Source organism: Mytilus californianus, unplaced genomic scaffold, assembly GCF_021869535.1.
Source record: "Mytilus californianus isolate M0D057914Y unplaced genomic scaffold, xbMytCali1.0.p SCAF_13, whole genome shotgun sequence".
NCBI classification, from domain to species: domain Eukaryota; kingdom Metazoa; phylum Mollusca; class Bivalvia; order Mytilida; family Mytilidae; genus Mytilus; species Mytilus californianus.
Genome location: NW_026262615.1, coordinates 17,845,149 through 17,861,137, shown reverse-complemented (window position 1 = coordinate 17,861,137; position 15,989 = coordinate 17,845,149). Strand labels below are relative to the sequence as shown.

The 15,989-nt window shown below is 32.3% G+C and overlaps 1 protein-coding gene across 1 annotated transcript; it reads right to left on the bottom strand.

Moving 5' to 3' along the window:
* Positions 1-1,635: 1,635 nt before the first annotated feature.
* Positions 1,636-9,153, bottom strand: LOC127723299 (proton channel OtopLc-like). The gene is made up of 6 exons (XM_052229849.1): positions 9,080-9,153; positions 7,785-8,055; positions 6,772-6,935; positions 5,080-5,239; positions 3,633-3,791; positions 1,636-2,880 (listed from the first exon to the last, which is right to left on the bottom strand). The coding sequence occupies exons 2-6, from the start codon at positions 8,005-8,007 to the stop codon at positions 2,090-2,092; spliced, it is 1,497 nt and encodes a 498-aa protein (XP_052085809.1). The 5' UTR covers positions 8,008-8,055; positions 9,080-9,153; the 3' UTR covers positions 1,636-2,089.
* Between the last annotated feature and the right edge of the window lie 6,836 nt (positions 9,154-15,989).

Genomic DNA, 15,989 nt, shown 5'->3' with positions numbered 1-15,989 from the left:
GATCCATACATTTGATATCTTACATGTAGTCAACTGTTCTAGAATTTTTCATTCTTCTCTAATACTTCATTCTGAACCTTCAGTCAGGAAAATATTTTTTTGCGGGTATTTTTTACTTGACTTTTAATTGTGTTATGCATATTTGTACGATATTGCAGCGGACTGAAATGACATGACGTTTGTAAAAACTAATAAACTTCTCGTTTGAATTGTTTTACAGTTGTCATTTCGGGGCTGTTATAGCTGACTATGCGGTATGGGCTTTGCTCATTTTTGAAGGCCGTACTGTAACCTATAGTTGTTAATTTCTGTGTTATTTGGTCTCTTGTGGAGAGTTGTCTCATTGGCAATCAAACCACATCTTCTTTTTTATTTTTACCCTGTTGTATTGTATTGTATATTCAATTGCTATTTATTTTTGTCAATAAATTGTATATTAACATCCTAATTATGCTTTTTTCCCAAAAGGCGTAGATTTTTCAGCTTGAAAATCATGCAACATAATGTTTGAATTCTGGTGAAAACATGTTAAAAATGCTTTATTTTCCGCAGAAATTTAACCGTTACACAAATTTCCCGACATCATTTTAAAAAACTATAAAAAAAAAAAAGGTCGCCCCCTTAAATATCTGGTTTTTTTTTACCAAGGAATGCTACTTTCTAGACAGACATCATAGAGATATTCCCACATCAATATTTATAAACTACTTTCGACTTTTAGGGATTTATTTATCAAGAAACCAGTTTTGTGCTTCCATTTACAGAAAGAATTTTGTCATTTTTATCTCCCATTCTTAAAAAAACGACAAGTTTGCCAGTCACGTTGCTTTTGCCGGGAAATTAGAATTTTCATCCTGGGTGAACGATAGCTGAGTAAGGATGTCGTGGATTGGAAAACTTATATATGATTCTGATAGAAGAATCTTTTAGGAAAGAAATAAGTGTCGTTGTACGGTATATGTCCCATAGAAATATTTTTAATCTTTTTGTATCTAAGGCAGGATGGAAAAATCAAAATGGCGATCCCTTTAGGATTTTTCAGTTTACAGATATGGATAGTAAACTGCTCATTAAAAGTAAACATACAAATCTTAGTGCCAACGTTAATGATTTATAAATAAATACAAATAGACAGGAAATACAAAAATTAAGTAACCCTGTGTTAGGATGCTAACACAAAAGTCGCCCAAACCGGTCTTGTTTCCATGGTAATGGAAGCCATTTTGAAAATTCCAGTCAGTTGCTACATCTACATATGATATTCAGTTGCCACATCTACATATGACCTTTATAGTTGCCATAACTACACATTACCAGTGACATTTCTGTACAGTTTCAATTTTTCGCATTCGTGCTGTTTCCGTGGCACATTTTTCCATGCATTGTATTGGAACTATAAGTAATGAAGGTAATTTTACGGAGTTTATTGATGTACGAAGTCAGCTTTTCACTCGCTTTCAGTTTATGAGTGTGTTGGTCGAGTTCATTCAACAACTTCTTTGAAAACAAATAGCAGTTACTACTTTAGTTCAATTCATTTGATTAATATTCTAAACCGAGACACGGTTATAAACATGTAGATAACACTTTGTGCCATTCAGATATGGTTAAATGAAACAAGTAGTAGTAGTTGCTGTCTTTCATTTTTCGAATTCGTATTGTTTTGTACTTAAATCAGGCCGTTTGTTTTCTCGTTTGAATTGATTAGCATTTTGTCATGTCGGTGTCGTTTACAGCTTACTATAAAGTTTAAGTTTTGATAATTGTTAAAGATCGTATGGTGTAGTCGGTTTCATCTATGATATTTGGTCAATTGTGAATAGTTCACATTGCACCTTAAAGTTTCATATGGTTATTATTCTTAAAATGACATGAAATTATAATATACAATGACGATTTTATATACAAGAAGTTGGTATATTATAGTCTACTGAAAGCTATATCATACACGCGCGGCACCCTAGCATTATACGGTACACTATAGAAAAAAATAATGTAAAATGCTCTTAAAACTAATGTCTAGCTTTTTATAAACGTGATTTTATATAGATGTGTAGATCAATAACTATCTTGGCTATATTCGGTAATTTCATATTTTGCTGAATTTCTTGAACTTCCAAGCATGTTTCCAAATGTGCGATAAGCAAACAGTAGAATGAAAGAAATAAAATATTCCTAGTGGTACGGAGATATGTGTAAAAATAGTCCATGCTTTCGCGCCATAAAACTCCAGTTGCTGAGGATTATGTCCTGATTTTTGAATTTCAAACGTCGCAATAAACCACAATGAAAAGTTACACAACAATAAGAATGTAACAAATTCTCTTCCTGGTTTTGATTTGACATGATTCACATTTTTCGCTGACAATCGTAATCCAAAAATCATAAATATAGTTTGCGCAGTTGCTACACATATCATCAAGATGTGAACGATAATCATTAAAACACCTTTAGTTGTATCTTTGTAAAAGAACGCTGCGATTAAACTAAACATTGAAAACATGTACAGTCCCGTCATTGATACTAGAATTAGTGTCTCCTCAAGCATGTCTTTTGTCTTCCAAATAAAACGAAGATCACGCATGCTCACTGCCGCACCAATAATAGCCGCCATTGCCAAAGACAAAATTATGATTTCTGTGGTATGTACAATAATGGCGGTGTGTTTTGCATCTGGGTCATGTTTACTGATGACGTAGAACACGATCATGCTGCAAACCATGCCAACAAACACAAATATTCCTAGAAAAAGTCCTCTACTGGACCCCGAACAATCCACGCTCATTTTATGTCTCTGTCGGTTTTCTTCTTTGTCTTCTGATTCCCTAATAACCAGTTTCTCTCTCACTCCTATGTTTTTCCACATTACATATAAAATTCCTAAAAAATGAGAAAAAAATATTAGAATATTGGTACACATTTTCAAATAATATATGGGGCTTCGTTTGCCGAGTGGTCTTAGAAGTTTATCTATAATTGTATAATTAGCCTGTCAACAATGAAGCTTTGAGTTTGAAACTTGCAAGTTGCAGATGCGTTCCTTCTCCAATCTTAATTGACTAGGATTAGCCAATAGTGCATATAGTGGCGTTAAAAACCACGAATCAATCCAATAATATATATATATATATTATATAACATCTGCGCTCTCTCTAGATATAATACATATACATATTCAAGACGAGAGTGAATCATTGTAATGGCCAATAGAAAAGGAGTGTATGTTTGAAAGAGAAAATTTTACTGCAACCACCTTTGTATTGGTCCCTCCAACAGAAAATTGTTGAAAGGATTCTGTAACGTGTGTGGAGCTGTGCGTCTGGACATATGATTTGTGGAGCTTGGCACTTTCCATACACTGGACATATGATTAATGGAGCTTAATTGGCACTTTCAATACACTGGACATATAATTAATGGAGCTTGGCACTTTCCATACACTGGGCATATGATTAAACTTTACTTTACAAACCGGACATGGCTGCCAAATTAATGTATACATTCTAAACAGCACAACGAACAATCTAATTGTCGAACTAGTGAAGGTGACTGTCCTGTTACATCACAGTCCCACTTAGGTAGGTCTGCTGTAGAATTTACCTCGATTTAGATTAACATAATTATGTACAAACCTGCACAAATTACACTATATTCTATGCAGAATGGATAAAGATAATGGCTGAAATCCATTAACATCCCTCCTATCATGTTACTATAGCGACAGGAAAACTCAGTAAGCGGAAGTCTAATATGAACAGCGTGGTGGCTTACATGGGATATGTTGCTTGATTCTGAAATAAATTCTTCAAGTAAACAAATAGAAATACTAGTAGCAGGAAAAATAACTTACATCTTTGAATTAGAACTCTGATAATGATTAAAAGCAGATTGGCACTCTTGTTCAATAGGGAAAACAATAAAATGATTAACACGGACGATAAGCGCAAGCTTAAGGTTAGCAATAGTTAACATTAATTTTCAAATTTATTTTAAGGTCAAAGTACAGTAAATGGGCTAAGTCATAGATTTTTGTAAAAATTTGTAGACAGCTTTGGCTTGTTAAACTTTAGCTGGATATCGAAATAATAATGCATTTATCTCTTTTGTTTTCTGAAATATTACTGAATGACTTGTTTCAAAAAAGGTGAATGTTTGCATAGAAAGCACATAAAATCGGCGAAAAACGTTCTTAAATTGTCTTAAGATAATAAAATCTCCAATACCAAATCCACAAATTTCTCGTAAAAAATGATATGGTGTTCATACATAAATTTCCGATTTAATGATGTAAAATAATTAATAGGGTCATCAACAATATTTGTGACCTAGCCCATTTACTGTACATTGACCTTAAAGTGTATAATCTTTATTTTGCTGACGTATAGAGAAAAAAAAATGTAAGACCATTTGCTGAATGTTGTTGCTTTAGATATTCTTAAAAAGATGTTTGGCCAAGAGGAAGCGTTTTAATCCTGTGAAGAGAGTTTTTGTTTTAAATTTATAATAGAAAAGAATATATTCTATAAACTAAAATGTATACAGACTCATATTTGACTGTACATTAATATTGTCTACAGCAAATATTGTACAAGTTTTTAATTGAATAACTTGGCACTGCTACATTATAGATAGTATGATTGATGCAACTTCAGCAGAGTTATTTCCCTTTTGTGGCCATATTGGAGGTCTAGGTGCAATAATTCTTTCTTTATTCAGCCAAAAATTTAACTTGTTATACTGACCGCTATACTTAGCCGGTTATATTTTGTGTACGAAAATATATTTTGTATGGTATATTCCCTATAATTACAGAATCATAGTCATTTCGTACCATTATAACCATTTCGTACCATAACAAAAAACATTTTGTACCATAACTATTTCGTACCATGACCATTTCGTACCATAACTATTTCGTACCATGACCATTTCGTACCGTATGGAAGATTATAATGTATACCATTTCGTACTATATGGAAGATTATGGTACGAAATGGCAAATTCATGGTACGAAATGGCAATGGTACGAAATGGTTATGGTATGAAATGACTAGCTACCTATTTACATACCCACATTACCTTGATCAAGCTTCATCTTTTGCAGTCTCTGCTCTGCGATTGTTTCTGCAAACGACTGTAATGTTTCCATTACAATAGATCTGAACCAGCTACATATGTTTGTCGCAGCCATGTGCATAAAGCCGAATCTTGCGATTGATCGACCTTTATATACAACCATCTGTAATATGTAATACATGTATATTGCAATATATTACGAAATATACTAATTATATAAATACTTAAAAACTAAAAGTAGATAAAAAATATGTATTGTTTTTTTCTAAATTTAAAGGTAATACTCCCTTTTGTATTTTATTCCTCTTTAGCTTTTGAAAAAAGAATAAGAAGATACCAAGGATTAATTTAATAACAATAAGTAGGCGTAAGAACATGGCATTTAAAAACGTAACGTAGAATAAACAAACAACAGATCACAAATAACTTCACAGAAAACCAAATATTGAGAAACATGCGAAATCCACCCAAAACACCGGTGTTGAAATCATTGTGTTCTGGAAAGGTAGGTTGTTCTTGCTCTACTAGTAGCAACCAATGTGTCTAATTGTAGTGAAAATACAGCACATTTAGATATGTTACAAACGGGGGAAAGAAGACTGGATTGGGTCATCTTTTGGTCGACAAAAATAGTCCATAATGGTCAACCAAATCTTGAAGACTTCAACTTCACTACTTGAAACTGTTAGTCCTTTAGCTTGTTCACAGGCAGTAGCGTTCTATCAAAGAAATCATGATACCAAATACAACCCATGGAACATATCACTAATTGGCAACATATAATCCATATACATGTATAGGCGCTTCTGGGACGCTTCAATAAAATAAACTGTACCAATTTTACTGCAGCAAATGCGCATTTCGACAATATATGTTAATGCAACATAGAAATAGAAAATAAATATCTCAATGTAAACATTTAAACTATCTTCTTTCTCGCAAAAATTAGGTTTCAACCGACTCTCACCATTACTTTCTAGATGTAAGTGGAGAAACAAAGCAAACATAACTGCCTGTATGGTATTCTTTTTTCAAGTTAAATAGAATAAATACAATCAACATACTAACCAATCATTGAATTATTCAGATTATGATATCATGATACAATCTATATAGCGGAAAATGAAGTTAAAGGACAGGAAAAGCTGACTCCTTTTCATTCTATTTGATCATGAGAAGCCTTTGTACTAAGTCTGTTTCATATGAAAAGGAACCTGTAGTATATTTTAGAATGACACCAACACACTTCAGGGGCGGATCCAGGCATTTTTTAAAGAGGGGGTTCCAACCATATGTCACCATTCAAAGGCATTGATCGTCAAAAAAGGGGGGTTCCAACCCCCAGAACCTCCCTCCCCCTGGATCCGCCACTGCACTTACAATAATAATGGTAAATTGACATACTTTATTTTTCAAATAAATCTTTAAAAAACCACCCTGAACTATATCAAAACTATAATTTTGAGTTTGTCAAATTTGTATTTACTATTCAGGTACGAAAACATAGAATAACAGACATATCTCTTAAAAGTCTTTGGTACGTTTTTGTCAAAGTTGTTCATGAATACATTGTTAGCTTCAAAGTAACACCGATTATTTAACTTCTGTGTTACAAGTGTGTTTAAAAAGCATGTGACGAAACATACTATTTCAAACACATCCCTGATTTAAATTAAGATGGTGTGCGTTCCTCACCTTTGAATTTCTGAAAATGAAGAACAATTGAGAAAACGTAAAGCATGGTTTCAGGACAGGTCTAATAATCATACTTAAGGCGGCACATGGATCGTTAGAATGTGAAATCTCGAGAAGCTGTCCAATGTATAGACCCTCTAATATCATACAACCTATTCCAAACACTGAAACAGAGATCGATATTAACATTCAATGCAAGTACCACATAACATAAATTTTAAGTTGAAGCTAACTAATATTTATTTATATCATATTTGTTTTTCGTTTATTTTTTTGTACATCAATCAGGTCGTTAATTTTTGCTTTTAAATTGTTTGTCATGTCGAGGCCTTAATAGCTTGCTATGCAGTATGGGTTTTGCTCATTGTAGGAGGTAGTAGTTATTTTCTAACTTATACGTCATTTGGTCTCTACCATTGGAAATCATATACAAGATCTTCTTATTTTTATAATAATTACAAATTTCAGTCACTATTAAGGAAACTTTGATTTATCAAATGTCGTAAACCTTTTGATACTAAAAAAATCCTAAATCTCTACAGTTTTTTTGTTTAAAAAAAGTTCAACTCCAACCGATACAAATGATTCTATTCAAAATTTCCTAAACGTATTCAAAATAGGATTGGATAATGTCATTGTGTTATTAGTCGTGAAACCCAGGACTTCTTCAGTTCTATGTGCCGACTTAATGTGCAAGCGCTTGAGGCATGGTCCCCTCTTCTATTATCATTTCTTTTCATTTTTACGGTGTCTTAAGATTTTTAAATTAATTTCTTATTTTCCTTTATTTAATGTTTACTTGCTCTTATCAGCACGAGCTTACAATAACTTTTATACGTTTTGTTCCTCTATTTGGAATATAAACTTTACTAAACAATCTATAACATTGTAAAAAAATGAATGGAAAAAAGGTCCCATGATTTTGATTATTTCGTTTCGTATTGTAATTTTGATTTTCAAATATGTTATCTTATATTTCGTTTCGTTGTTTTCTACTGCACAAATATATTTACCCACTGCACCAAGTCGCAGATAAAAGCTTGCAGCACTTTGTTTCATTGTGTTATTGAAAGTAATTTTTCGTCGTTTACTACGTGAGGTCTGACTCCATGTATCCGGGAGGAAATTTTCAACATCTTGCGGTGATGGTCCCAGACGTTTTCTGCCTCGCTCGCTCAAGCTTCTTTTGAGATTGCCAACTGCTACGGGAGAATCATGTAGAAGGAACATGTACATGTAAATAATAAAACAGATACTGACTGCATACAGATATATGTAAAATACCTACAAGTAAAAACACTTTTCGTGATTATAATTATATAGTAAGAATCAACGTCAGGTGGAGGACATTACAAATAGACTGTATCTACAATATGGAGGTTTCGAGATAATTTTTCAACTGATTTTACAGAACGAATTAACCAACTAATTAAAAAATAAAGGAGTAACTGATTAGGTATATAATTGTTAATTGTATTAATTTTAAAAACTTTGAATACATCTACATTTAGGGGAAGAATGTAGTAGAAAATCAGCCTGTCAATCCGTTCTAATGTCCATTTTCGTGCTTCGATTTGTGAGTACATAATGTATTACATGTCAACAATAAAACCGTTGTCTGACCTTTTAAATATCATAGTTACTCTTAACTGTCTGACAATAAGTTAGAGAACATATGAGTAAAAAAAAGATAAAAACAAAAAAACACAAAAACAAAAAAAACATACCAAAAATATGTGTGGCTAATAGTTGTCTCATAGGCAATTGTGTCACATCTCCTTATTTTCATATATGTGTGAATAGTTACAAATTATCTAATTTTACAAAAATGATTGCTAGAAATTTCAGATTGTATTAAGATAAAACGAATGTTGTCCGTGTCAAATTGCCGTAAATTAAAGTGTACCTTTTTATTTAACGTCCAGTAGCAAATATTTCAGCATATTCAGGACGTGAAATGTTTCAATTTATTAGAACATATTTGTATATAAAAAATGGAATTTAGTTTCAAATTGCACTAATTTCATAAAATGTAACTTATGGCCTTTGTTTGTCTTGTATTTTTTTTTAAATTTTAGTTCATTTTTATGTTTTGGAGTTTAGTATGACGTCAATTTTCACTGAACTAGTACACATTTTTGTTTAGGGGCCAGCTGAAGCCCGCCTCCGGGTGCGGGATTTTCTCGCTGTGTTGAAGACCCATTGGTGGTCTTCGGCAGTTTTCTGCTCTTCGGTCGGGTTGTTGTCTCTTTGACACATCTCCCATTTCCTTTCTCAATTTTATATCAATTCAATTATTATATTTTACCTCAAAGGCGATATGTCTGACAGAATGAACAAATGTTTCTGCGATAGGAACGACAGAGCCAATCACAACAAGAAGAATACCATATAAACCACTAATAATTAAGACAAAACTGTCCCTGAAATAATTAAAAAAAGATTTGCCTAAATATGGTTATTTACTGTGATTTGTTTCAATAGCTTCCGGTATTGCTTTGTGTTGCAGGTTATTTTTTCTTTAGAACGTTTCATCTGACTACTTTAATAACAAACATAGACGCTTGCTTGCTTTGGTTGCCCTCTCTATTCATGCGCAATATAAATCCATGCATGAAATGTACTACACAGTCTGTTCATTGAAGTTTTAAAAAGGTACTATATGTTTAAGACAAATGATCAAAACATAAACGAAGTATATGGATTAATCGCATTTTGTCAAGAGTCAAAAGGTTTTTTGTGTAAATTTTGTGAATGAATTGTGCCAGTTTTCACATCAATAAACTATAATATTTATTATTGATCTGAGTAGTGTGATTAGCTCTAGTACTCACTCGTATATGATATCTATGAATATATATATACGAACTGATTTAGTTTAAACATATTTTATTTGTTCAAGTACAAATTGGATAAGACACAAGTCAAACAGACTTATGAAGTCTTCTCCATTCAACATTTATAGCAATATAATACAAAATATATGTATGAGCATGCATGTATAGAATGGTATATCTATTTAATATATATATATATATATATATGGATTTATGTCAAAAGACAGAAAAGTGAAGACAGAAAGAAAACAATAATACAGAAAAAATAAATAAATGAATATTTAGAAAACAAAAACAAAAAATAAAATACAAATTAAACAAAAAAAAAAAAGAAAAAAAAAAGGAAGACTTTTACTTAGATGATGATGTGTGTGCGATCATGGTTTGCTATCTAGACAATTACGAACTGATGGCCTTTCAAAATAAAAACATTGTATCAGCCACAACTTCGTTTCGTAAGATTTAATATGAATACATCAGTGCAGTACTAAATATATGCAGAACACTGTAAGTTGTAATGAGAAAAGATTTCCGGGCTTTTAAATTATACAGAATGTGCCTCGGTCAAAGCTTTTACACTCATAAAGTTACAAAAAGAAATTCTATATATATATTATGCCGATGTTTTTTTTTTATTATGAGTGTGTAATGAGTTAAAGGATGAGTTCGTAATTCGTTTCAGATGACCCAATTTTCGCGGAATTATTGTCCTTGACATTTGGCAGCAGGCGTGGGAATTGGTATAGTCCCGGAAAATTAGTTCAAATATGATAGCACCACAATACACAATAAATGAATGTTATACTTACAATACGCTGGACTGATTTTTCTTTTTTGTTTGTTCAGATGACATAAATACATCATCCGATCTCACAGATGCGGTTTCAAATATGTCGTCATTCATATCGCTGTCAGAATCTGAAAATTTAACACACATGCATTCAGATTCCGAAAATACAACATTGTCATAGACTTTTCACAAAATTAATGAAATTTGCATGTATAGTATACACATTATACATCAATTTAAGGAGTAGTAACTATCGGTGAGACTTATATCTGAGCAAATGAGAAGGTTCTTGCACTGGTCTAGCTTCTTTGGTTTGTCGTTTTTTTCGGGGCAATTTGTAAACAAAATATACCAAAAAGTTTTTTTTACTGATTCCTTCTGTTTTCAGAAGGGTTGAGGTGCAAAATTATAGCTAATCATTTATTGCCTTTTGATAAACCATTATTAAAATAACAATTATTTGATTAATTATTGAAATTTTTAATAAATATATCGTTACACATTATAAAAAAATCTTAAAAAGGGAATAAGCACACTATACCCCTCAAAATTTAGGGTTTTCTATCTTTTGGCAGCTGTGGCATTAACCTTACCCCCCAAATCCTTTTAATGTCGTTTGCTAACATTTATAAAAGAAGTACCTTGTTGTTGTTTTTTATAATCTTTTATCGGATTATGAACTTACAACTGCGTAACTATATATAATGTTTGAAATATTTATACAACTAAAAAATAAAACACTAATTTCCGTCACTGTCTTGTTGGTTGTGCATGTCAAAGTGCGGTGTATATCAACCTTGGTTTTAATATAACTCGTACTTAAAGTCTTATAATTTACGTATTGTAAATTAATTATGATTAAATACTTTGGTTTTACAATGCAATACTTCGACTTCCATTAGACAATGTTAAAATAAGGAGATGTGGTATGCTTGCCTATGTGCTGACTATCTAAAAGAGAATGTAGACAACTATAGGACACTACAAACACGGGCCTAGCAAACGAGTTGGAAAATGTACACACCACAAGAAGGGACAAAAGATACATCATCGTCCAAAAACGGAAAAATTAACAATAGGAAACGAAAAATCGTCTCTTTTGTAGTAAATGATTGTCAAGATATTCCCATGTGCAACTAAAATATCTAAACCGCTAAAGAGACAATTATTGTACAAGGCTTAGTCTGACTTTACGTAATAGGAAAAGCACTGTAGAAGTCATTACTGTAATTGAGGCATCAAGGTTGGCCAATGTACCCATAAAGATAATTGTAAAGTGTTTCTCTTTGTTTTAACTCGCATATGACACATGTACTAAAAGTAGTTAAGGATGTTCGCTCCTCTTGTTTTTGAATTTTTGCCAGATTTTCGGAATCCTCTGGTTTTATCCATGTTTGGCCATAAAATAATTTTGTCCACTAACCCCTACTTTTCTTTTCATAACTTTATTACATATAGTTTTAAAAGCCATATTTGAAAATCTTATAGAATCCTTATTATTTTTGCGTTGTTTTTGAAAGAAGAAAGGTGCTAATGTTAAATGTAACGAAAAATCTAGAGAGAATCATTTCCCGCCAAATTTTCAAAGGCTTATATCTCGAAAACAAGCACACGGACCCTTCATTTTTTTCTGCTTTCTTGGTTCCATTATTCATATACTATCAATTTATAACAGTTTTTTAAAAAGCTTGTTATTTTGAAAAAGAGTAGCGAACATCCTTAATTTACTTTTTTGAGACGATCAAACATATATATTACTGCAACCAAAACTCATGCTTACTCCTTGCAGGTTCGTTTAGATGTAACTGTCTATATATTAAGTTCAGTTACCTTTCTCCAATAAAACCCCTGCCTCTGTACTATTGTAGCATATAGATATTGAACAAGAATAAATAAACCGGCAAAGAGAAGATGGAACAGGACAATAAAGATCGAAGCGAATTTAAATACCAATGAAATGACTCGGAAACACCTTTTATACAGAAATTATCAAATGTATCAAAAGTTTCCGCATTCTGAGAGCCGTGTTGGATTATGTAAAACACACAAGCAATTGAAAACAGCACATATTGATACAAATAAAACGGAAAATATTATAAAAAAGTGGCCCATATGATCAAAAACAAAGCACGTGTAATATAAACACACTACTTGAAACAAAATATGGGTGTAAACAGCTACAGTAGAGTATTTAATACAAGCAATACATTAACAGCTAACTAGTTACAGCTAAAGGCAATATAGTATTATATAATCTAGAATGCTTAGAACCAAAACAAATCTATATATATATATACATTCTAAGGGCTTGATAGTCAAGACCAGCCTATATTTGAATTACCATATCAATTTTGATTGATCATGTTTGATCATGCTTATTTACCTGAGCCCTTTGAAACGAACCTTTGCACTAAAATTACAAAAGAAAATCAACTTAGAAGTTTTCAAAAAGATATAATGCCAGTGTCGATTAAATAACTTCCAAGCCCTCAAAGATTAATAAATATAGTCTAACAATTATCAACTTTTCATAATTAAGTTTCACTTTGATTTTGAATTTTCTTGAAGAAAATTATTTCATAATGTTCTTCCCGTTATTCAACCAATACTTCCGTTTTTCATTTTTGCAATTGACAATCAAAATGGCTAGCGAGTCTCCTAAAAAAAAAAACAACAAGATAAAACAACAAAAACAAACAAAACAAAATAAAAGAATCATTCGTGACATTAAAAATGTCTTGTTTTGTCTATAAAAGATTTTCATCAAGGTTATCAGATTACTGAATGTGATATTAATATTGAGATGTGCGTATGAACATAAAAACAAACCATCATTGATGAAGTACCTGATTGGTGACAGACACATAAACACGTGACCGATTTACGCATTTTTTAGGTGGCGGAGGAAGTTCAACCTCCCCACTTTTAAATAAATCTTAAACAGTAGTCAATTACATAGTATGCCCTCACTCGTTACGAGGCAACATATGCAACCTTTTATAAAAATAAAAACTACCCTTTTAACTTTCGTTTTTTACTGTAAATATAATAATTTACCTCGACCTCGTGAGTAATTCAGTGATGCTATACTTCCAGATCCGTTCTGCTTTTTCGTTGGTGATTTTAAGCAAGGCCTTATTGAACCACTGAGAAATGACAGCTGTTTCACTCGCATGAGATCTGGATGTTCCAGTGGCGTTTTAACAGAAGCTAAAGCAAATAAAAATATATTTTGATAAATATGATTAACGGAGAATAATCTCCATACTAGGTATTATTTGAAGAAATTGAAAGCTTAACCCGCTTTTAAGATAAGAAGGCACCCCTTCCTCCCTAAAACAGAAAGACATAAGGTGTAAGTAGAAATAAGACCCCGAGTTTTGATATGAATAATTAATAAATGACAGCAATTAATCCAAAGAAATAAGAAAAAAAATAAAGAGGTAGAGCCATTTTCCCGTGAGTTTTTTTCATTTGATTAGCTAGGTAAATCATGTTTTTAAATAGACCGATAGATACTAATTATAGTATATGAAAACACGTCACATCATCTATTTTCATACTTTGAAAAGGTATTCCTACAATAATCAAGGCCAAGACTATTGATTTTTTTTTGTTTATCAAAACCAATATTGATTTTGTTTGTAAATGCCCCTGAGGAGCAGTTAAATATGAATTATCAACTAATAGATATTCAAAATTAGTTTTGTATTAAAAAAAACATGGTGCTTCAGTTAGCGTGTTAATGTTGGTAGGTTATTTGTAGCGTTCATGTATTTCACAGCTTTGTTTAACTTAAAACTAACAAAATATTAAACAAGAATGTGTCCATAGTACACGGATGCCCCACTCGTACTATCATTTTCTATGTTCAGTGAACCATGAAATTGGGATAAAAACTGTAATATAGCATCAAAATGAGAAAGATCATATCATAGGGACCGTGTGTACTAAGTTTCAAGTTGGTTGGACTTCCACTTCATCAAAAACTACCTTGACCAAAAACTTTAACCTGAAACGGAACAGACGGACGAACGAACAGACGGACGAACGAAGGGACGGACGGACAGACGAACGAACGGACGCACAGACCTAAAAACTGAATACCCCTAAGTGGCGCCTAAAAAAGGGGGTTAAATTTAAATACAAGAAACATTTCATAATCTAATTATCTGATATAAATCAGCTAATCTGATTCAAGATCGGTCTCTGCTTTAATGCCAAGAAGCCAAAAAATATCGGACGCATTTAACTGGGATGTTGTTTTCCTCAATCTGGATGTATCTATATCTATACACTGTTCCAGCTTTTAAGGTTTACCGTCTATATGAACCGGACAACAGATTACACCAGTTGGTACTAGAATGGCTTGCGTAACAAACACATGCAATCTGGTCTTTTCTGCATGGCATTGTACCAAATGGATCGACCCTATGTTGTGAGACAGATTCAACACTTTCTTGATGTTTTACCTACAGCCACGATTGGTAGTGTAATTGATTTTTTCTGTGGTGTTTTTTCATTTTCTGGTGACTAAGGTTCCGGTGTAGGGACAATGTAACAATGCCAGTACTAGTATCTACACAGTTGGTGGATTGGCGATAAAATTACTGTCTGCATTTGTTACATATCATACCATTTTCGAAAACGTTCTTGTTCAAGATTTAGAAGAAAAAATATTTGTTGTTTTAAAATTTTTCTGCTATGGCCTTTTTTCGTTATGTGTATAACACACACAGCATTTGGGTTTCATTGCTATATAATCAATTCTCGTGTTATTGGTTATGTACAAGCACCTACTTCAGTGTGACTCTTTGAATTAAACAAACATCCGAAAAAATGTGATAGAAACATAACATTTTAATATTTCAACATAAAAAATCAGAAAAGTTAGCGTAAGATTTGAACCCCATCTTAAAAACAATCCATTTTTGGCAGTTTTAAGCGCTACCGATGGAGCCACGGCGACTCTTGAAAACATAGTCGATATTAAGCAGCTATACAGGTAAAATTAAGTGATGTTCCACTTTTTGTTAAAAAAGTTGTTTTTTAGGTATTAAGGACACACTAAACCAATTTCATTTTTGAGGGGAAAAGTTGTATAAATTACAACAACAACAAAAAACATAACTTTTTTTGGTTTGAAGTGTCCTTCTAGAGGGATTCCCTGTTTTTCCAACCTAAAAACACGGTAATTTCCGCATTTTTGACTTTCATCCTTTTTTGGAGGTTAAATTAACTATTTTCCAGTCATATCATACATAAAAATCGAGATATTGACCAAAAAACTTTTTTTTTTCATGTTTTTATCGTAAATTTTATTCTTTCAGCACTTTTTGAAATTGGCCCTTCTGTGAAAAAATTTCAGGGGAAATTGGCCCTACCTCTTTAATGTTAGCTAATTGTCTAGTTGCAAATACCGTATAGCGGGATATTTTCGCGGGTGTATAATTTCGCGATTTTCATTGAATAAGGTATACGAAATATTTTGGCGGTTATTATTTTGGTGGATTCAAAACTTTTATCAATACCTTTGCATGTACACTTTTAAATTGGCGGAATTTATTTTGGCGATTTTGGTCTAACCGCGA

Coding starts and splice junctions, on each gene's coding strand:
- LOC127723299 (XM_052229849.1), bottom strand. CDS start 8,007: ATGTACATGTTCCTTCTACATGATTCTCCCGTAGCAGTTGGCAATCTC. Junction 6,936..7,784: donor TCTGCGACTTGGTGCAGTGG/GTAAATATATTT, acceptor TCTCTGTTTCAG/TGTTTGGAATAGGTTGTATG. Junction 2,881..3,632: donor ATATAGTGTAATTTGTGCAG/GTTTGTACATAA, acceptor CTCATTTTTTAG/GAATTTTATATGTAATGTGG.